This window comes from Fusarium oxysporum, chromosome 13, assembly GCF_000149955.1.
Source record: "Fusarium oxysporum f. sp. lycopersici 4287 chromosome 13, whole genome shotgun sequence".
Taxonomy (NCBI): Eukaryota; Fungi; Ascomycota; class Sordariomycetes; order Hypocreales; family Nectriaceae; genus Fusarium; species Fusarium oxysporum.
The window spans coordinates 1,213,827-1,227,263 of NC_030998.1; the positions used below are offsets into that span (position 1 = coordinate 1,213,827).

The 13,437-nt window shown below is 49.9% G+C and overlaps 4 protein-coding genes across 7 annotated transcripts; 2 read left to right on the forward strand and 2 right to left on the reverse strand.

Annotated features, from left to right (window-relative positions):
- Positions 1-416: 416 nt before the first annotated feature.
- Positions 417-3,792, reverse strand: FOXG_12341 (uncharacterized protein). 4 transcript variants are annotated; one of them, XM_018392101.1, is made up of 6 exons: positions 3,077-3,792; positions 2,904-3,015; positions 2,787-2,842; positions 2,240-2,718; positions 1,285-2,189; positions 417-1,237 (listed from the first exon to the last, which is right to left on the reverse strand). In XM_018392101.1, the coding sequence occupies exons 1-6, from the start codon at positions 3,193-3,195 to the stop codon at positions 698-700; spliced, it is 2,211 nt and encodes a 736-aa protein (XP_018250898.1). In that variant the 5' UTR covers positions 3,196-3,792; the 3' UTR covers positions 417-697. The 4 variants fall into 4 exon arrangements, with proteins under 4 accessions (XP_018250898.1, XP_018250901.1, XP_018250900.1 ...); XM_018392104.1 differs by having other exon boundaries at positions 2,787-3,015; XM_018392103.1 differs by having other exon boundaries at positions 2,904-3,792.
- A 441-nt stretch (positions 3,793-4,233) lies between these two features.
- On the reverse strand, positions 4,234-6,091 carry FOXG_12342 (uncharacterized protein). The gene is made up of 3 exons (XM_018392105.1): positions 5,053-6,091; positions 4,751-4,994; positions 4,234-4,693 (listed from the first exon to the last, which is right to left on the reverse strand). Exons 1-3 carry the CDS (start codon positions 5,849-5,851, stop codon positions 4,429-4,431), a joined length of 1,308 nt encoding a protein of 435 aa, XP_018250902.1. The 5' UTR covers positions 5,852-6,091; the 3' UTR covers positions 4,234-4,428.
- A 2,105-nt stretch (positions 6,092-8,196) lies between these two features.
- On the forward strand, positions 8,197-11,055 carry FOXG_12343 (cytochrome P450 oxidoreductase). Its single transcript, XM_018392106.1, has 2 exons — positions 8,197-9,150; positions 9,198-11,055. The coding sequence occupies exon 2, from the start codon at positions 9,678-9,680 to the stop codon at positions 10,866-10,868; it is 1,191 nt and encodes a 396-aa protein (XP_018250903.1). The 5' UTR covers positions 8,197-9,150; positions 9,198-9,677; the 3' UTR covers positions 10,869-11,055.
- A 1,788-nt stretch (positions 11,056-12,843) lies between these two features.
- Positions 12,844-13,156, forward strand: FOXG_20722 (uncharacterized protein; the record flags this gene model as incomplete). The annotated part of the gene is made up of 2 exons (XM_018401031.1): positions 12,844-12,953; positions 13,027-13,156. 2 exons carry the CDS (start codon positions 12,844-12,846, stop codon positions 13,154-13,156), a joined length of 240 nt encoding a protein of 79 aa, XP_018250904.1.
- Between the last annotated feature and the right edge of the window lie 281 nt (positions 13,157-13,437).

Sequence of the window (13,437 nt, forward strand, 5' to 3'; positions counted from 1 at the left end):
CCTCCCCCGCGTCAGAGCCCTGAAATATACCCCGACTTCCCCGGTTTACCCCAGGTTGTGTAGACGCCCGGTTTTATTGTATGGAGACGCGTTGACACATAGAAATACTGAACCCGCGGGAGGAGACTTTTGCTTCTCTATAAACCAAAAAGCACGGTCCCCACCCTCGACACTTTCTCATCCACTCAGTCTCTCACCTTGGCTAGGGAGGGACACACTGTGCATATCTAGCGTCTTCTCCATCTCCGGAAACCTTCTCTCCCCCGCATTTTCAACTTTTGCTTCGGTGTCTTCCCCAGAATATCTGCCCGGTTTCGGCTACCCCGGACCCCCAAATCGAGACGCTCATCGGAGAGCAGGGGACAAGCCGCCGAGGAGTTTTAGCTCCGCAATCAACACTGACGGGGCTTGGAGATGGATGATGCGCGGCTTCTGTCATTGTGGAGAGAAGACCTGCAACATCGCCCTGTTTTTGTTTGCTCTGTATCTGGAGATTTGGAGAGGAGGATTCGGGAGACAATGCACCGTTGATCTAAAACAGGGAATGACAAGTCTCGTTATGCATGGAATGACGGGAGAAGGTAATACGCCCAGTCTTCTAGACGTCTCAATTAAGCAAGAGAATATTCTATCTCTGCTACAGATCTCCACTACCCTAGCCTTTTTGTCCAATACCCAAGATCCATTTACCATACTCCTAAAAGTGATTAAACATGATATTACTAAAATTTTCACCTTCCCACCATGCAGGCCCTCTGCCCTCGCTCAGGGCAGGTTGGGGGTCATCGCAGCCCATGTCGGCAATGTTGACGAACTGCGACGAGTCCGCGTAGAGCCATGGCGTAGTGCATAGCGTCAAGTTATCGTCCACCGGTACCTCATCGTAGACAGTGTCGCGCGCAGAGTCTGGACCCTGCGACGAGAGCGGGGCTTTGTAAGATAGCGTTGGCGCTTCTTGGCCGCCGTCTGCAGTGTTGATTGTGATCTCGGGTGCGCTGGCGACGATGATCTCCAGCGTGATGTTCTCATTTGCATCCTCGTTTGTGGGGTTTGGGACAAGGGATTGGTTGAGAAGACCAGCTGTCGGGAGCTCGTGAGAGTCTGCAAAGGTGTTGAACTGGAGAATCTTCCACATGAGTGGGACGCTGAGGTAGATCTTTGAGGGCATCCAGTCTTCAACGTCCATGCTATCAGATGTACCTGCAGCGATGCGCGTCATCTTGTCAAGATTGCGGTCCTGTCAATTGTTAGTGCAAATTCATGCGACACTCAGAAAATACATACCAATGCTCTGCAAGCTGCTGAAGTGGGCAGAAAGTTCTTCAAAAACCGCCTGCACTTGGCAAAGTCCGTGTTGGACTTGTGCTTCAGTCGCGCCGCAGCAGCGCAGCAGTAGTACAGGTGCACCGTCGCCGCAATGGCAGCGACATGGCCGAAGAAAGGATCTGCAAGCGGTACTTGCTTATCGACGACCATGTCGATCATGCGAACGATCCAGGTGGAATGCAGAAGTGCCAATTCTGACGATCGCCTCCAAAAAGTGTTCGGGATGGCGAGGTTGGGGTTGTGCTGCGCTCCCACGATGTACAAGAAAGGATGGTTCAATACCGTCGGAATGACGTGGTATGTAAATTGCTCCTTCAACCACGGCGCCCAGTAATCACGATGCATCTTCAAGTCTTCGACCTTGCGCTCGTAAAACTTGACTGTGTCATAGCGATGGCACATGGGTATCCTGTTCTCGGTCTCCATAAAGTCGGCGAGAACTTTGGCGTACATCGAGTCATGTCGCCAAGGCTCCTTGATGTTGTTGTGTGCGCAATCGGAAACGTATTTTCGCACTTGACTCCAGACCCAGCCAAGATGAACGCTGGTATTCCAGATACCAGGCTCGTTCTGGTGTTGACAACCGAGATCATCTCTGGGGAGAGTCGGCGCTCTTGGGTCGTGATCTGGCATTGGGCCTCGAGTAGTGGAATAGGCCGGGCGCCAGATCTCTGTTGGTACGCTCAAAAGACCTTCTTGTCGACCGTAAGATTGCTCAAGCATCTGTAGACTCCAGAATAGCCTCTTCTTGCGGTCCGACATGGGATCTTCCATGCCGTAAACGGACTCGACGTCCAGCATCGCAGAGCGACATAGTTGATGCGCAAGACCGAGGTGGAATTGGCCAAGGTGGACATTTCCGTCTACAAATGTTAGTCTGTGTGTCGCGACAATAAAACCAACAGAAACATACCAATAAAAGAGGAGTAGGAGAGAAGACAGAGGCTCTCAAGCGTCGCAAGATCCACAGTCCCATTTGCGATCCTGAGCATGATGAGACTCTTCGCATTGTTGGCGTACAACTTTGCCTGATCTCCATTCTCAGAGAATCGCAACGTCAAGGCAAGAATGCTGCAAGCAAGCTCATCATGCATAGACCCAAAGTCTCTAACCTCGTCGCGCTCAAAACACCATATTGGCTGTCGGTGGCAGTACTCAAAGTACAGCGCAATACCAACAGCGATATCGGAATGGCTCGGTCGCAGAGACGAGTTCTCGGATTCGGACTTTACTGAGGGATGGCTTGTAGGGTAGCTATGCTCGCGCGTGTTTCGCACGCCAGAGTATGACTTTTCGGAAGTGTCTGTTGTTTCTTCGAGCGCTGAATCGAGCTGTTGCTGTTGGTGATGGTTTTGCTGGTGGTGCTGGTTCTGTTTTTGTTGTGACGTAGGCCTGCAAACGCCCCAAAAGTTAGAACCCTTCCCACTGTAAGTAAGCGTCAGAGACAGGAAAAGACTTACAAGCTTCCGTTCAGCAAAAAGTCAAGCTTCTCCTCCAGATGGGCCAATCTCTCCTCCTAATTAAAATCGTCAAGTTATGTTTTTTTTTGCGTGTGCAAAACCCCATGCACAACGTACCGAAGGACCGCTCTGAGAGGGCCTGATTGCCGGGGGATAAGAGCACGACTGTTTGAGGCGGACGCAGCTGGAGCATGCTGGCTTCTCACCTGGGCAACGGGTCTTCTTTCGTCTGGGTTTCTCAAATCAGTACAGCTGTGATAGACGCGACATCGCAGTGTGTGTTTGCCAACCTGCAAGTCAGACAGGCGTGGTGAGAGCGTCGTCTGCCGCGGGTGCTCGTGGGAGGATTATTATTGTTGCTGCTGGTGTTGTTGTTCTCCTCAGTGGGTGACATTGAAGACCTCGACATTTTGAAGGTATTATCATCTAAGACAAGGAAGAGAGAAGAGGGAAGGGGAGGGAGGGAATGTCCCGACGAGGAGGATAATAATGAATAAAAAAAAGTTGATGGCGTAGGAGTTGGTGAACCTTGTTTCGCTCGCTGTAAAGGGGCCCGCTTCCACTAAATACCTTACCCTTGGACCTCTGGGACTTTTTGGCGTCTGCTCTGCTGTAGGATACAGTGCAGTTTGGGGTGGCTTACAGTTACTGTTGCAAACCCCGCACTGCCTACTGGTCAAACGGACTGCGTGTGTGCGTTAGAATAACTCTTACTCATGGCCCTTGCGCTGCGCTGCTGATAACGCGGGGTTTGGTACGAAGCAGAAAAGCTTAGCGGGTTATCCAGGGATTGGATGGAATGGCCAAGGCTAATGCGAAGTGCCTGAAGAGAACAAGGGGGCGTGGATAGTGTGACTCCCGGTCAGAGATGAGGCCCACTGAGAGAGAAACGCAGAGCCCATCCCAGCATCCGTTGCAACAACAGCACGGCACGCACAGCACAGCACAGCACAGCACAGCGTGGGATAACTTGCCATCACGGCGTGTTTGGTCTGGTGATGTGAACACCACTACACTGTATCTATCGAGTTATTCCTCAAAGCAGACAAGGTGAAAACTCTTCACCGTAGAATTCCCTATCTCCAACCATTCGGTCATACCGCTCGTTATCTTCCCACTGCCGACACAAACTTTCCACGTCCCCTGCACCCACCTTCTATCAGAGCTTCCAGAAATAACTATCTCTGCCTTCACCGAGACACACCTCGTCTGGTCCCCCGCCTCGCTCCGACAAACGGAGATCTGTCGGGGAGAGATAACGCGCTGTGGATCAATGATCACCTAACTAGCCAAGGGTGCTAGATAAGAGTGAGTGGAGGTGAGGAGAAGCCCAAGATACGCAAATCTCCATCTCTACGTAACTTACTCCGACAACGCAGTTTAAACATTGCTTGGCTGAGGACATTCTGCTTGGCAAAGGCGATCACGGATGACTTTGACCATGTCATGGTAGTAACAAGAATCTCAATTCGTTCATTATGCTCGTAATTATGCCCTTCAACGCCCAATCATGTCTCCCTTAATCCCTGGCTCGTCTCCCCCGCAGTTATTCCCCTCAGAGGATGCTACTCTCTCTTCTGTTTATTCCCTGATCTTCCATCCATCCTTCTTTACATGCTTCTTATGTATTGCTACCTCGATTCTACAGTCTAGCAGCGGGATCCAACAAGTCCCTCATCTCTGAGTTGGGGAACTCGCAGTTGAGAGCTGCATCAGGCCGCTCCCTGTCCCAAGCCCACTTCTCCTTGAGCTCAGGCTCGAGCTTGTCCTCGAGCATCTGCACCACGTACTTGCCCAGCACAGGGAAGAACTTGTATCCGTGGAACGAGCCGCATGTCGCGACGTACAGACCCTTGGCACCTGCGTGCGGAGAGATGATGAAATCTCCACTAGATGTGAATGCGTCCCTGTAACATTCGGTGTCAGTCGGTCTTTTCTCGTCGTCATGGTGGGGTTTTACATACCAGCAGATGCGATGCTTCTCGTACTTCCAGTGCGCACCCTTGCTTCCGAAGAACAGGCGGTTGGCGTTGTCAATGTCTTCCTTCAGTGAGTTGGGGACCTTCCATTGGGCGTAGTCCTTCTCATCTGGTGGTGCGGAGACGACACGGCCAGGGAGGACTGCGCGGTGGTTGCTGAAGATGTTGCGACCCCACCACTTGATCTCACGATCCTTGGTAGGTGGCAGACTGCCAATGAAGGGAGAGTCTGTAGCTAGCGTTAGTTGGTGTTCTAGAAGGCGTACGTCACCCGGGTATAAACTCACTGTGTCTGTAGGTATATCCTTGGAAGCCAACGGGCATGTCCTTCATCTTGGCAAAAGACTGGTCATCAAGCGTGACCATGCCGGTAGTGATGCCAGCAGCTGTGATGCGATCACCGGATCGGAGATCAGGCAGGTTGTGGCGTGCAGCGCTGTATTCCAGAAGCTTGGCTGTGTATGCTCCGGTAGACAGGATAACTGTGTCGGCCGAGATGACCTCGCCCTTGGCCGTTTGGATGCCTGTGGCGCGGCCATTCTCAATCTGCACCGTAGCCACATCTGCAACGATGTACTTGACACCCAGCTTCATAGCCTCGCGCGTCACAGCGCGCAGAGAGTCGCCTGCAGCTCCCCAGCCACTGTTTCTGTTGACAAGGACCTCCTTGGCACCGGTGTAGTCAGCCTCCTCGTATAGACCGCCATACAACTTCTTAGCCTCCTCTATGGTGTAGACTTGGATGTCCGAAGCACGGCCGAGCTTCTTGTAGTTGTTGATGACATCCTGAGCGTAGTCGCTGCGACACACCCAGAAAACACCAGCCTTGTGAAAGTGAGGCATCCAGAGAGGGTCAGACTCGAAGATATCTTGCGCCTCAAGAGCGAGGCGGCAGTAGAGGAGATCATCATAGTCTGCGCGAACAACCTTGTTCCAGTCCCAAGATGCAGCTACACGGTTGTCACCGTCGTAGGGATCTCTGTCGACAATTGTGACAGAAGCATTGGGGTACTTCTGGATGAGCTGGTAGGCCGTTGAGACGCCAAAGACACCGGCTCCCACGATGAGGTATGATGAAGAGGCCATTGTAAGCGGTGCAATGCTATTGGCAGACAGGTATGGTGAGAATCGGTCTGCCAATTGACCTGTAACAGTAATAGAGATGATGTATAACCACCAAGTGAATTGATCGTGTATTTCACCCCGTCTACTGGGCCTTTTATCACCCCGCCTTGGAGACAGTGCCGGTCTCGGTGGCCACCGTATTCCGGACGTCTCTCACCAAAAGTCATTTTCCGGGTCAGATCTGGAATTCCGGAGCTGAGAGCCGGAGTCCGGGTATGGGGTAAAGAGAACCCCGATCACGTGAGGCTTGCTATCTTGAAGTTATTTTGGGTATCATCGTGAAGTCGTGATAACCTCAAGTCAGAGACGAGTATGGTACGATGGTCAGTATCTGACTTGATGAAATGAATATCACTGAGATCCATTTTTGAGGATGCCTTCACATCTGCATTGACCAACTACGTGTCTAGTCTCCCTTCTCATCTCCTCCTCCGCCATTTTGGTGACCTTTGTTCACAAATCACCAGACCAACACCATCCCACCCATTCCAACCATCCTCTTATCCCACAATCAGCTGGCCTACCCTCACCTCACCTCACCATGAGGTTATCCACGCCTATATCCAGCCTTCCCATCCCTTCATGTACGAGTTGCAAGCCAAATCCCGTAATAGGAAAAGCCTTATCTCCATATTTTGGGTTCTCCCCCGCACTGCAACTCGGTACCCACGGCTCATGGAGATCATTGATATCATTAGCTGACTCTTGTTTCTCCGCACGCAGCGATAACGCGTAACCCTAACATTGTTTCGGGCCTAGCTTCATGCACAATTTGCACTCGGCCAACCTCAATCGGCATCGAACCAAGACAAGGGAAGGGACTGGTCACTGCTTCAGATGCGAAGGAAAACAGATTCACACTAATTGGGCCTCCAAGACTTATCTCGCCCTCTCCCAATACCTCACACCATCTTTAGCTCGGTTGGTCCGTAGCGAAGTGAGGCTAGTAATCTGTCAAGATACCGCTGCGAGTCTTGCTTATCTTGATGCAGTTTGGTCCACTTCCCCATGCACAATGCATAAAGCCCATCCATGGTGGTCTCGACGTTTTTGCTGGCGTGGCAATGCGACGGATGGATAGAGGATGCCGGCACTCGTCATCCCTACCCCAGAAGTGATGAAGCCAGATGGAGGCCCAGGCACCAACACATGGCCAATGCTACTCTGCCTCGCGTCGCTAGTCTTTTCTTATCCTATCATTTGACCATCGAGATATCAGGGGATAGAGGCCATCGTGATGTGACACAACGCCCGGTCGTCGATACCGTCTTTGTGATATCTACAACCCCGGAGTGGCGCGACCGTGCTATACCAACACATCCCCCACGTGTATCATCTATGCCTTCGAGAAGCTGTCGTGATCATGCAACATGCTCAAAATGTGTAAATCCTGCCGATTTCGGTCTATTTCAGGATCTCGGTGTTATCAGGAATCCATCATCGGCGGCTAACGGCAGATCTCCAAGTGACGCGTTGAACCAAGCAAAGATGTTCCAAAACTTGTTCTATGTCAAGCGCTTCGCTCACTTCCTTGTGTTTTCTAGTGGGTTTCTGTTCACTTACGTAGATAGGAAGGAGAGCAACATGGCGTCGATATCTAGATCGACATGTTCATTGTAGGGTAAGAGTTGACGATGATCACGATGAGGCTCATCTCGCTTACACTATCCGTGCCTGAGCTTATCATTGTCCATCAAGCATATTGTTGTCGAAGAGGTTCAGGGTAGTTTCTGAACATTGCTTTCAACATCTCGCTCTTTTGTTGACCGGTATGAGTTGTAATGCATGGATTCCTTCGTATGGCGTTTGTGATAAGTGCTACACGCTTTTGAAATGTACAATAGCCGGAATTGCTTTACTAGTCACACTCGAGGCTTATGAAGTTCTCTCGAGATGCTGAAAGGAAGAAGAAGAAAGTTTTGAGTGACAGACAGGAAGCCAAGTGGTATATACAACAAGTTTCAACTCATATCCTTGAGAAGTTATTGCCCAGCATGACATCTCTTTCCATCGCTTCATAACATACGATTCTTCCAGTGCTCTCGTACGATATTGTCATCAATCCTGTCTTGTGGGAAGACGATACTGCCAAGTTTGAGATGATCCGTGCCTTGTTGTTGACAATCTTCAAGCCAGAACGAGCAACTATTTAGAGAGCATCTCGCAACTTGAACGATTCTGATGTCACTTATCCTTAGAAAACGAATGATTCTGGACTCATTTCCCATTGTTACTCATACGATCTAATCTACGTTTTTTCTGCTCATTTGAAAGCTCATGGCTCGCTGTTTATGTATTAAAATTCACATTCCCACGGGAAGTGTAAAGTCACGATAGTCAATTTTACCATTGTCACTCATTTTCCCACCCAAAAAGTCCTTTCATTGATAGCGCCGCGCTTCATCATGAACTCTTGAGTGAAGAAGAGCAAGATCAAGCGGAAAAATCTCATTTCGTCTGGGGCTGCCCTTACTCCCCGTGGGGAGAATCAACCGGCGACCCCATACACGAGCCATCGGTTGATCTTACCACGAAATATTTCCCGTGATGGAGTTTTGAGTCCATTATTTTCTGGAGTCGGGGTCCAGGCCTGGATCTATCATCTTGGGTTAGCTCAACGATACGACTTAAACCGTTTAGCCATGCCCTGCCGTACCCCGGACTCGCCGGCACAGACCAACTCCAGCTCTTTACAACTCTCGCCTAAACTTGCTTCACCTTGGGAAATAATCCCTCTCTAGTTGAAGACTAGGCGAGTCGTTATCGATTTTCTGCGGTCATGTATCAACAATTGCAATCAATCGGTCTCCGCTGTCTCCATTTTGATTATTGACAATAATAATGCGTTACAGTGATTGAGGATGTTGTTACGAAATCGCTGTGTCCGTATGACCATTCAGGCGGTCACTGCTCCGGCATTTGAATTCCATCAGGAACAAGCAATGGAGACATCAATGTTTCGTCACCTCCGATCATGTGCTCGGGTGCACTTAGACCGAATTCTGTTTCAGCCTTGTCCAGCGCTTCTGGAAATCTGAGAAAGCAGCAACTTGAACCGAAATACCAAAAATGATCAATCTCGAAGCTCCGATAAGGAACTGCCGGTTTCTAGAAATTCATGATCTTCAACGCGAAGTCCTTCCTCCGTGTCTGGGCATCTGCAGGTCCGGAACGGTCTAATTGCAACATCACCAAGACACGGAGGTTGGTTTGCTTTGACGTGGGGGAACATAATACACCTCGCCGTGGCGTAGACAACAGCAAGACCCCTAATCGAGAAGTTGACGCGCAGACTAACACCAACTAGGAGGCCGTCATCTATGACTCTTGGAGGGTCTAATTGAGGCCGGACATGGCTTGTCAAGGGGGGTGAATGTTGCTAGCCGGGCCCCAAAGATAGCCTGTCCGATCATGTGACCGGTCGTCGACACCGGAACAGAGGGCCACCTGATTGCAAGCAACAACTCAATCTATCGAGACGAGACGGCATCAGGTATCAGGTGGCAAGGGGGTGGTTTCAATGTTGGCGATAGAGTATGGACACGCCCTGATTAGCTTCAGATGTGCCAGATGCACCAGATGCAAAAGAAGTATTTAGAAGACGTCTAGATCCAACCTCAATCGAATTATCATCATCATCAACAAACAGTACTCTACCATTCCAACCAACAAGACTTTTATATAAGACTTCGAGTCCTTATCTCTTGTCTTCACATCTTCACTCTTCATCAAGAAATCCAACACTTCCTCCTCCTCCTCTTCTCTCTCACACACAATCACATTCACAATGGCCCAGTCATTCTTGAAACGATACTTTGGCCTTGGCGGCTCTTCCACTCCCGCTGCCAGCCCTGTCACTGAGAAGAGCGCCGTTCGTGCTCTTCCCGCTTCATGGTACACCTCAGTCGAGATGTACGAGCTCGAGAAGCGCGCCATCTTCTCCAAGAAGTGGCTCCTCACCACTCACAAGGCCAGAGTCCCCAATGCTGGTGACTGGCTCAAGTATGAGATGGCCAACTTCGAGTTTGTCATTGCCAGAGACGAGGATGGTAACATCAACGCTTTCCACAACATCACCCGCTTCGGTACCTTCCCCATCGTCGCTCCCGAGCAGGGTGACCACGGTGATGCCAACACTGGCTTTGACCAGAAGCAGAATGGTCTTCTCCCCATCCACGTCAAGGTTGACGCTCGTGGCTTCATCTGGATCAACATGGACGGCGCTAAGACCCCTGAGGTTGCCTGGGAGGATGACTTCGACAACCTTGACACACATGAGCGCTTCTCTTACTACAACTTTGACGACTACAACTTCGATCACGTCTGGCAGATGGAGGGCGACTACAACTGGAAGATCCTTGCCGACAACTACAACGAGTGCTACCACTGCAAGGTCGCTCACCCTGATATTCCCACCATCGCCGACCTCAACTCTTACTGGGTCGAGACACAGAAGTCTTACATCCAGCACTTCGGTGCCCAGCGACAGGACCAGATTGACCGCGGATTCCGCATCGCTGTCACATATTACCTCCCCAATGCCTCCACCAACATCTCTCCTCACTTCTTCATGATCCAGCGCTTCGTTCCTCTCAGCCCTTCCCGCTCCATTATGCGATACGAGTTCTTCCGCAACAAGAACTCCAGCGACGAGGACTTCAACCTCATCACTGAGCTCTACAAGCGTGTCATGTCCGAGGACAAGTACCTCTGCGCCAACGCCCAGAAGAACGTCAACGCTGGTGTTTTCATCAACGGTGAGATGCACCCCGAGATGGAGCAGGGTCCTCTCTTCTTCCAGCAGAGCATCCGAGAGCAGCTCCAGAACCACCACAAGAAGGAGCAAGAGGTCGGCCACGAGATCTGGCCCGCTCAGCAGGAGGCTCCCCAGACCACCATCAACACCAAGGCTACAAGCTCCGCCAACTACTCATCGGGCATCGACATCCGGCCAGCTCACAAGGCCATTGTTGTCTAGACTTGGGAATGACTTACTGATTGATTTGGATTACATGGGAGGATTTACAAGATAAAAGCGAGTTTTGCTCTTTTACACAAGATTGCATTGTTTATTCACGAAAGATTATGACCCAGCAGATGCTTAATTAGCTATACTATTGCATCCTGCAACATTTCTTAGATAGAAATTGAGACCTTTACTTCACAAAACTTCGTTGACCATCGTGACATGCTCTGAACAAACAAGCGGTGAATGCTCGGTCAAGAGATAACAAGCTTCAGCTATCTCGCCTCTTACCATGATAAGGCCTTCACACCACAAGGTGAGGCTGAAGGCGGACCGGGATACCGTGATAAGCCGGCATCTGATCGGCAAAGGCCGTGCTTGCAGTTGCACGCCCCGGACAAGAAAGTCCTTGGGCAGCTCGGCAGTGATATCACCCAAAGCTTAAATCGAGATTTCCAGTTGGAGACGAGATAACCCCTCACAAGAACGAGATAGACCAATCAGTCTACACCCTTCACCTGCACACCGTCTTGTTTCGTGTTTGAATGCTTGTGTGTAGCGCTAGTGATGCAGCACTTGTTGGGGGGTTACCATCCATAGACAATTGTTGTGCTTGATTTACCGTAGCATGCTCTGATTCTGATATTGCACACCACTAGCTTGGGCTGCCAACAAAGAGTGCGCTGGTAATGCCTATAGCATTGTTACGTCGTCCTCCAGCCTTTCCACGTCACCAATCGCGATGAATTGGTGGGAGGCTTTTGACTATTGAACATTCCGCCAGCCATGACCAAATATTGATTTCCCGGTAGCTTTGACAGTAGGAGGTTGCCGTCGGTGATGGTTAGTCATAAATCGAGATTGAGGTCGATGCAAAGGGCACCGCATATCGGCACGCGTAATTGTATTGCTGCGGTTGGAGCGAAATTACTTCTCATTTTCCTTGACCCCATGATCTCCAGTCCCAATGTTAAAATTAGAGCCACGATTGACTTCGGTAACTCTTGATCAAGGTTGGAGTAAGGAGCAAATGAACATTTTGCCTAACTAGACACTTTTCGTGAGCTTATAGCTTCCTCTGCACCGCATCTCCTCAGTGATACAATTTCCATCTCGAGAAATTAGGATGAAGTTCTCACATACAGACACTGATACAATTGAGGGGCTCATTGGCTGAGCTTACACCTTCAATGTCTTGCCACAGAACCTTAAATATGGAGGACGAACGAGGCTATCGGACCGGCCAGGGAGGCTGCAAAGGTCACAAGGCCTGGGCACCTGATGCCCGCCTCGAACCAGCGCCCTTGAAATTGGAAGCCATCACCCTTGGATTCTAAACTTTGGCCAAGATACAGAAGTTGGCAAGGGAGCGCCGGCTCTGCAATTTGCGATGCCGGACCCATGCCGATACATCCGACGCGGAGGGTGTCTAGAAACTAAGGTTTATGTGAAATACTGTTTTACTGAAGGGCCCAGGACTTCATATGACTCTCTTGGCCCCGAATGCCCGTGATGAAGTCTGAAGGTCGCTAGATGATGTCTTTGATACCAGCGTGAATGAACCAGTACCATGGCGCATGAGACTCAATATAAGAGACCTCGATATTAGACCCTTATCACAGTCCGTGAAACTTCGAGGCAATATATATGATAGCAACCGATTGGTCCCACTGAGGTCTCGGTCTACGCCAAGGCCCATTGCCAACGTATCATTCGTCACTATGGATTTTCTAACTCTATAAGCTGCCTTGATAAGATACTGCTTGATATGTGTATCGGTTAGATAGTCAGGCCCTAGTAATCGAGCGTTAACAACGTTGTACAACGCGGCACGCGGCCATAGAACTCTTGCATTTGCGATGACGTTGAGAACATCACGTCAGATGATGATCCCGGTGCCATACACTCTTCGCGCATATGGCTCGGATACATGATATTATAGTACATCAGTACCGTTTCTTAAAAGAAGTTCTATTGTTATTCCACGATGCCTGTCATGCTTCAGGAAGCTCAGAATTTTGCTTCGCCAGAGTTCAAGTCAGATTCCCCGAATACCCTATCAACTATCGTGGAGTGCTTCAAGCCGAAGCGTCTCACGTAAGCAAGAAATCTCAATCAAACGAGAGCCTCATTGTTACTTCATGAAAGATAGTGAAGATTAACTGTCCAGGACGATGCAGGCCCAAGACAGCAACGTAACAGGAAACCTGAAGGTGCGTGATGCCATTTCATTAAAGCCGGGTCTTCCTCAAGATCACAAGACACAATCACTTCCTGCACATGCTACTAGGAGAGTATGACTTCTATGGGGAGCAGCATTTTCCAAAACGTGATTCGTGAACTGACGGTCATTTGTTTGCGTGCTATTGGCCTCCGATCACGCAACAGGTGATAGCCATAGCTATTCTACATGCCAAATCTGTCTTGATGGTAATGCCTAAAATTTATTCCATCGGAATTGAATCATTGAGATCACTTCAATATCGACAAGTATTATTGGTCCTCCGAGACATATGGCGTTGATAAGATTGACATGGCAACACAAGATATTGATCTGAGAACTTCCCCGCTCCTCAATCGT

Bases quoted from the DNA above. Each gene is read 5' to 3' on its own strand.
- FOXG_12341 (XM_018392101.1), bottom strand. From the start codon at position 3,195: ATGTCGAGGTCTTCAATGTCACCCACTGAGGAGAACAACAACACCAGC. The intron at 3,016-3,076 runs GTTGGCAAACAC...TGAGAAACCCAG, and splicing joins CACGCCTGTCTGACTTGCAG to ACGAAAGAAGACCCGTTGCC. The intron at 2,190-2,239 runs GTATGTTTCTGT...TAACATTTGTAG, and splicing joins CTCCTACTCCTCTTTTATTG to ACGGAAATGTCCACCTTGGC.
- FOXG_12342 (XM_018392105.1), bottom strand. From the start codon at position 5,851: ATGGCCTCTTCATCATACCTCATCGTGGGAGCCGGTGTCTTTGGCGTC. The intron at 4,995-5,052 runs GTGAGTTTATAC...CGCTAGCTACAG, and splicing joins AGGATATACCTACAGACACA to ACTCTCCCTTCATTGGCAGT. The intron at 4,694-4,750 runs GTATGTAAAACC...CGAATGTTACAG, and splicing joins GAGAAGCATCGCATCTGCTG to GGACGCATTCACATCTAGTG.
- FOXG_12343 (XM_018392106.1), top strand. From the start codon at position 9,678: ATGGCCCAGTCATTCTTGAAACGATACTTTGGCCTTGGCGGCTCTTCC.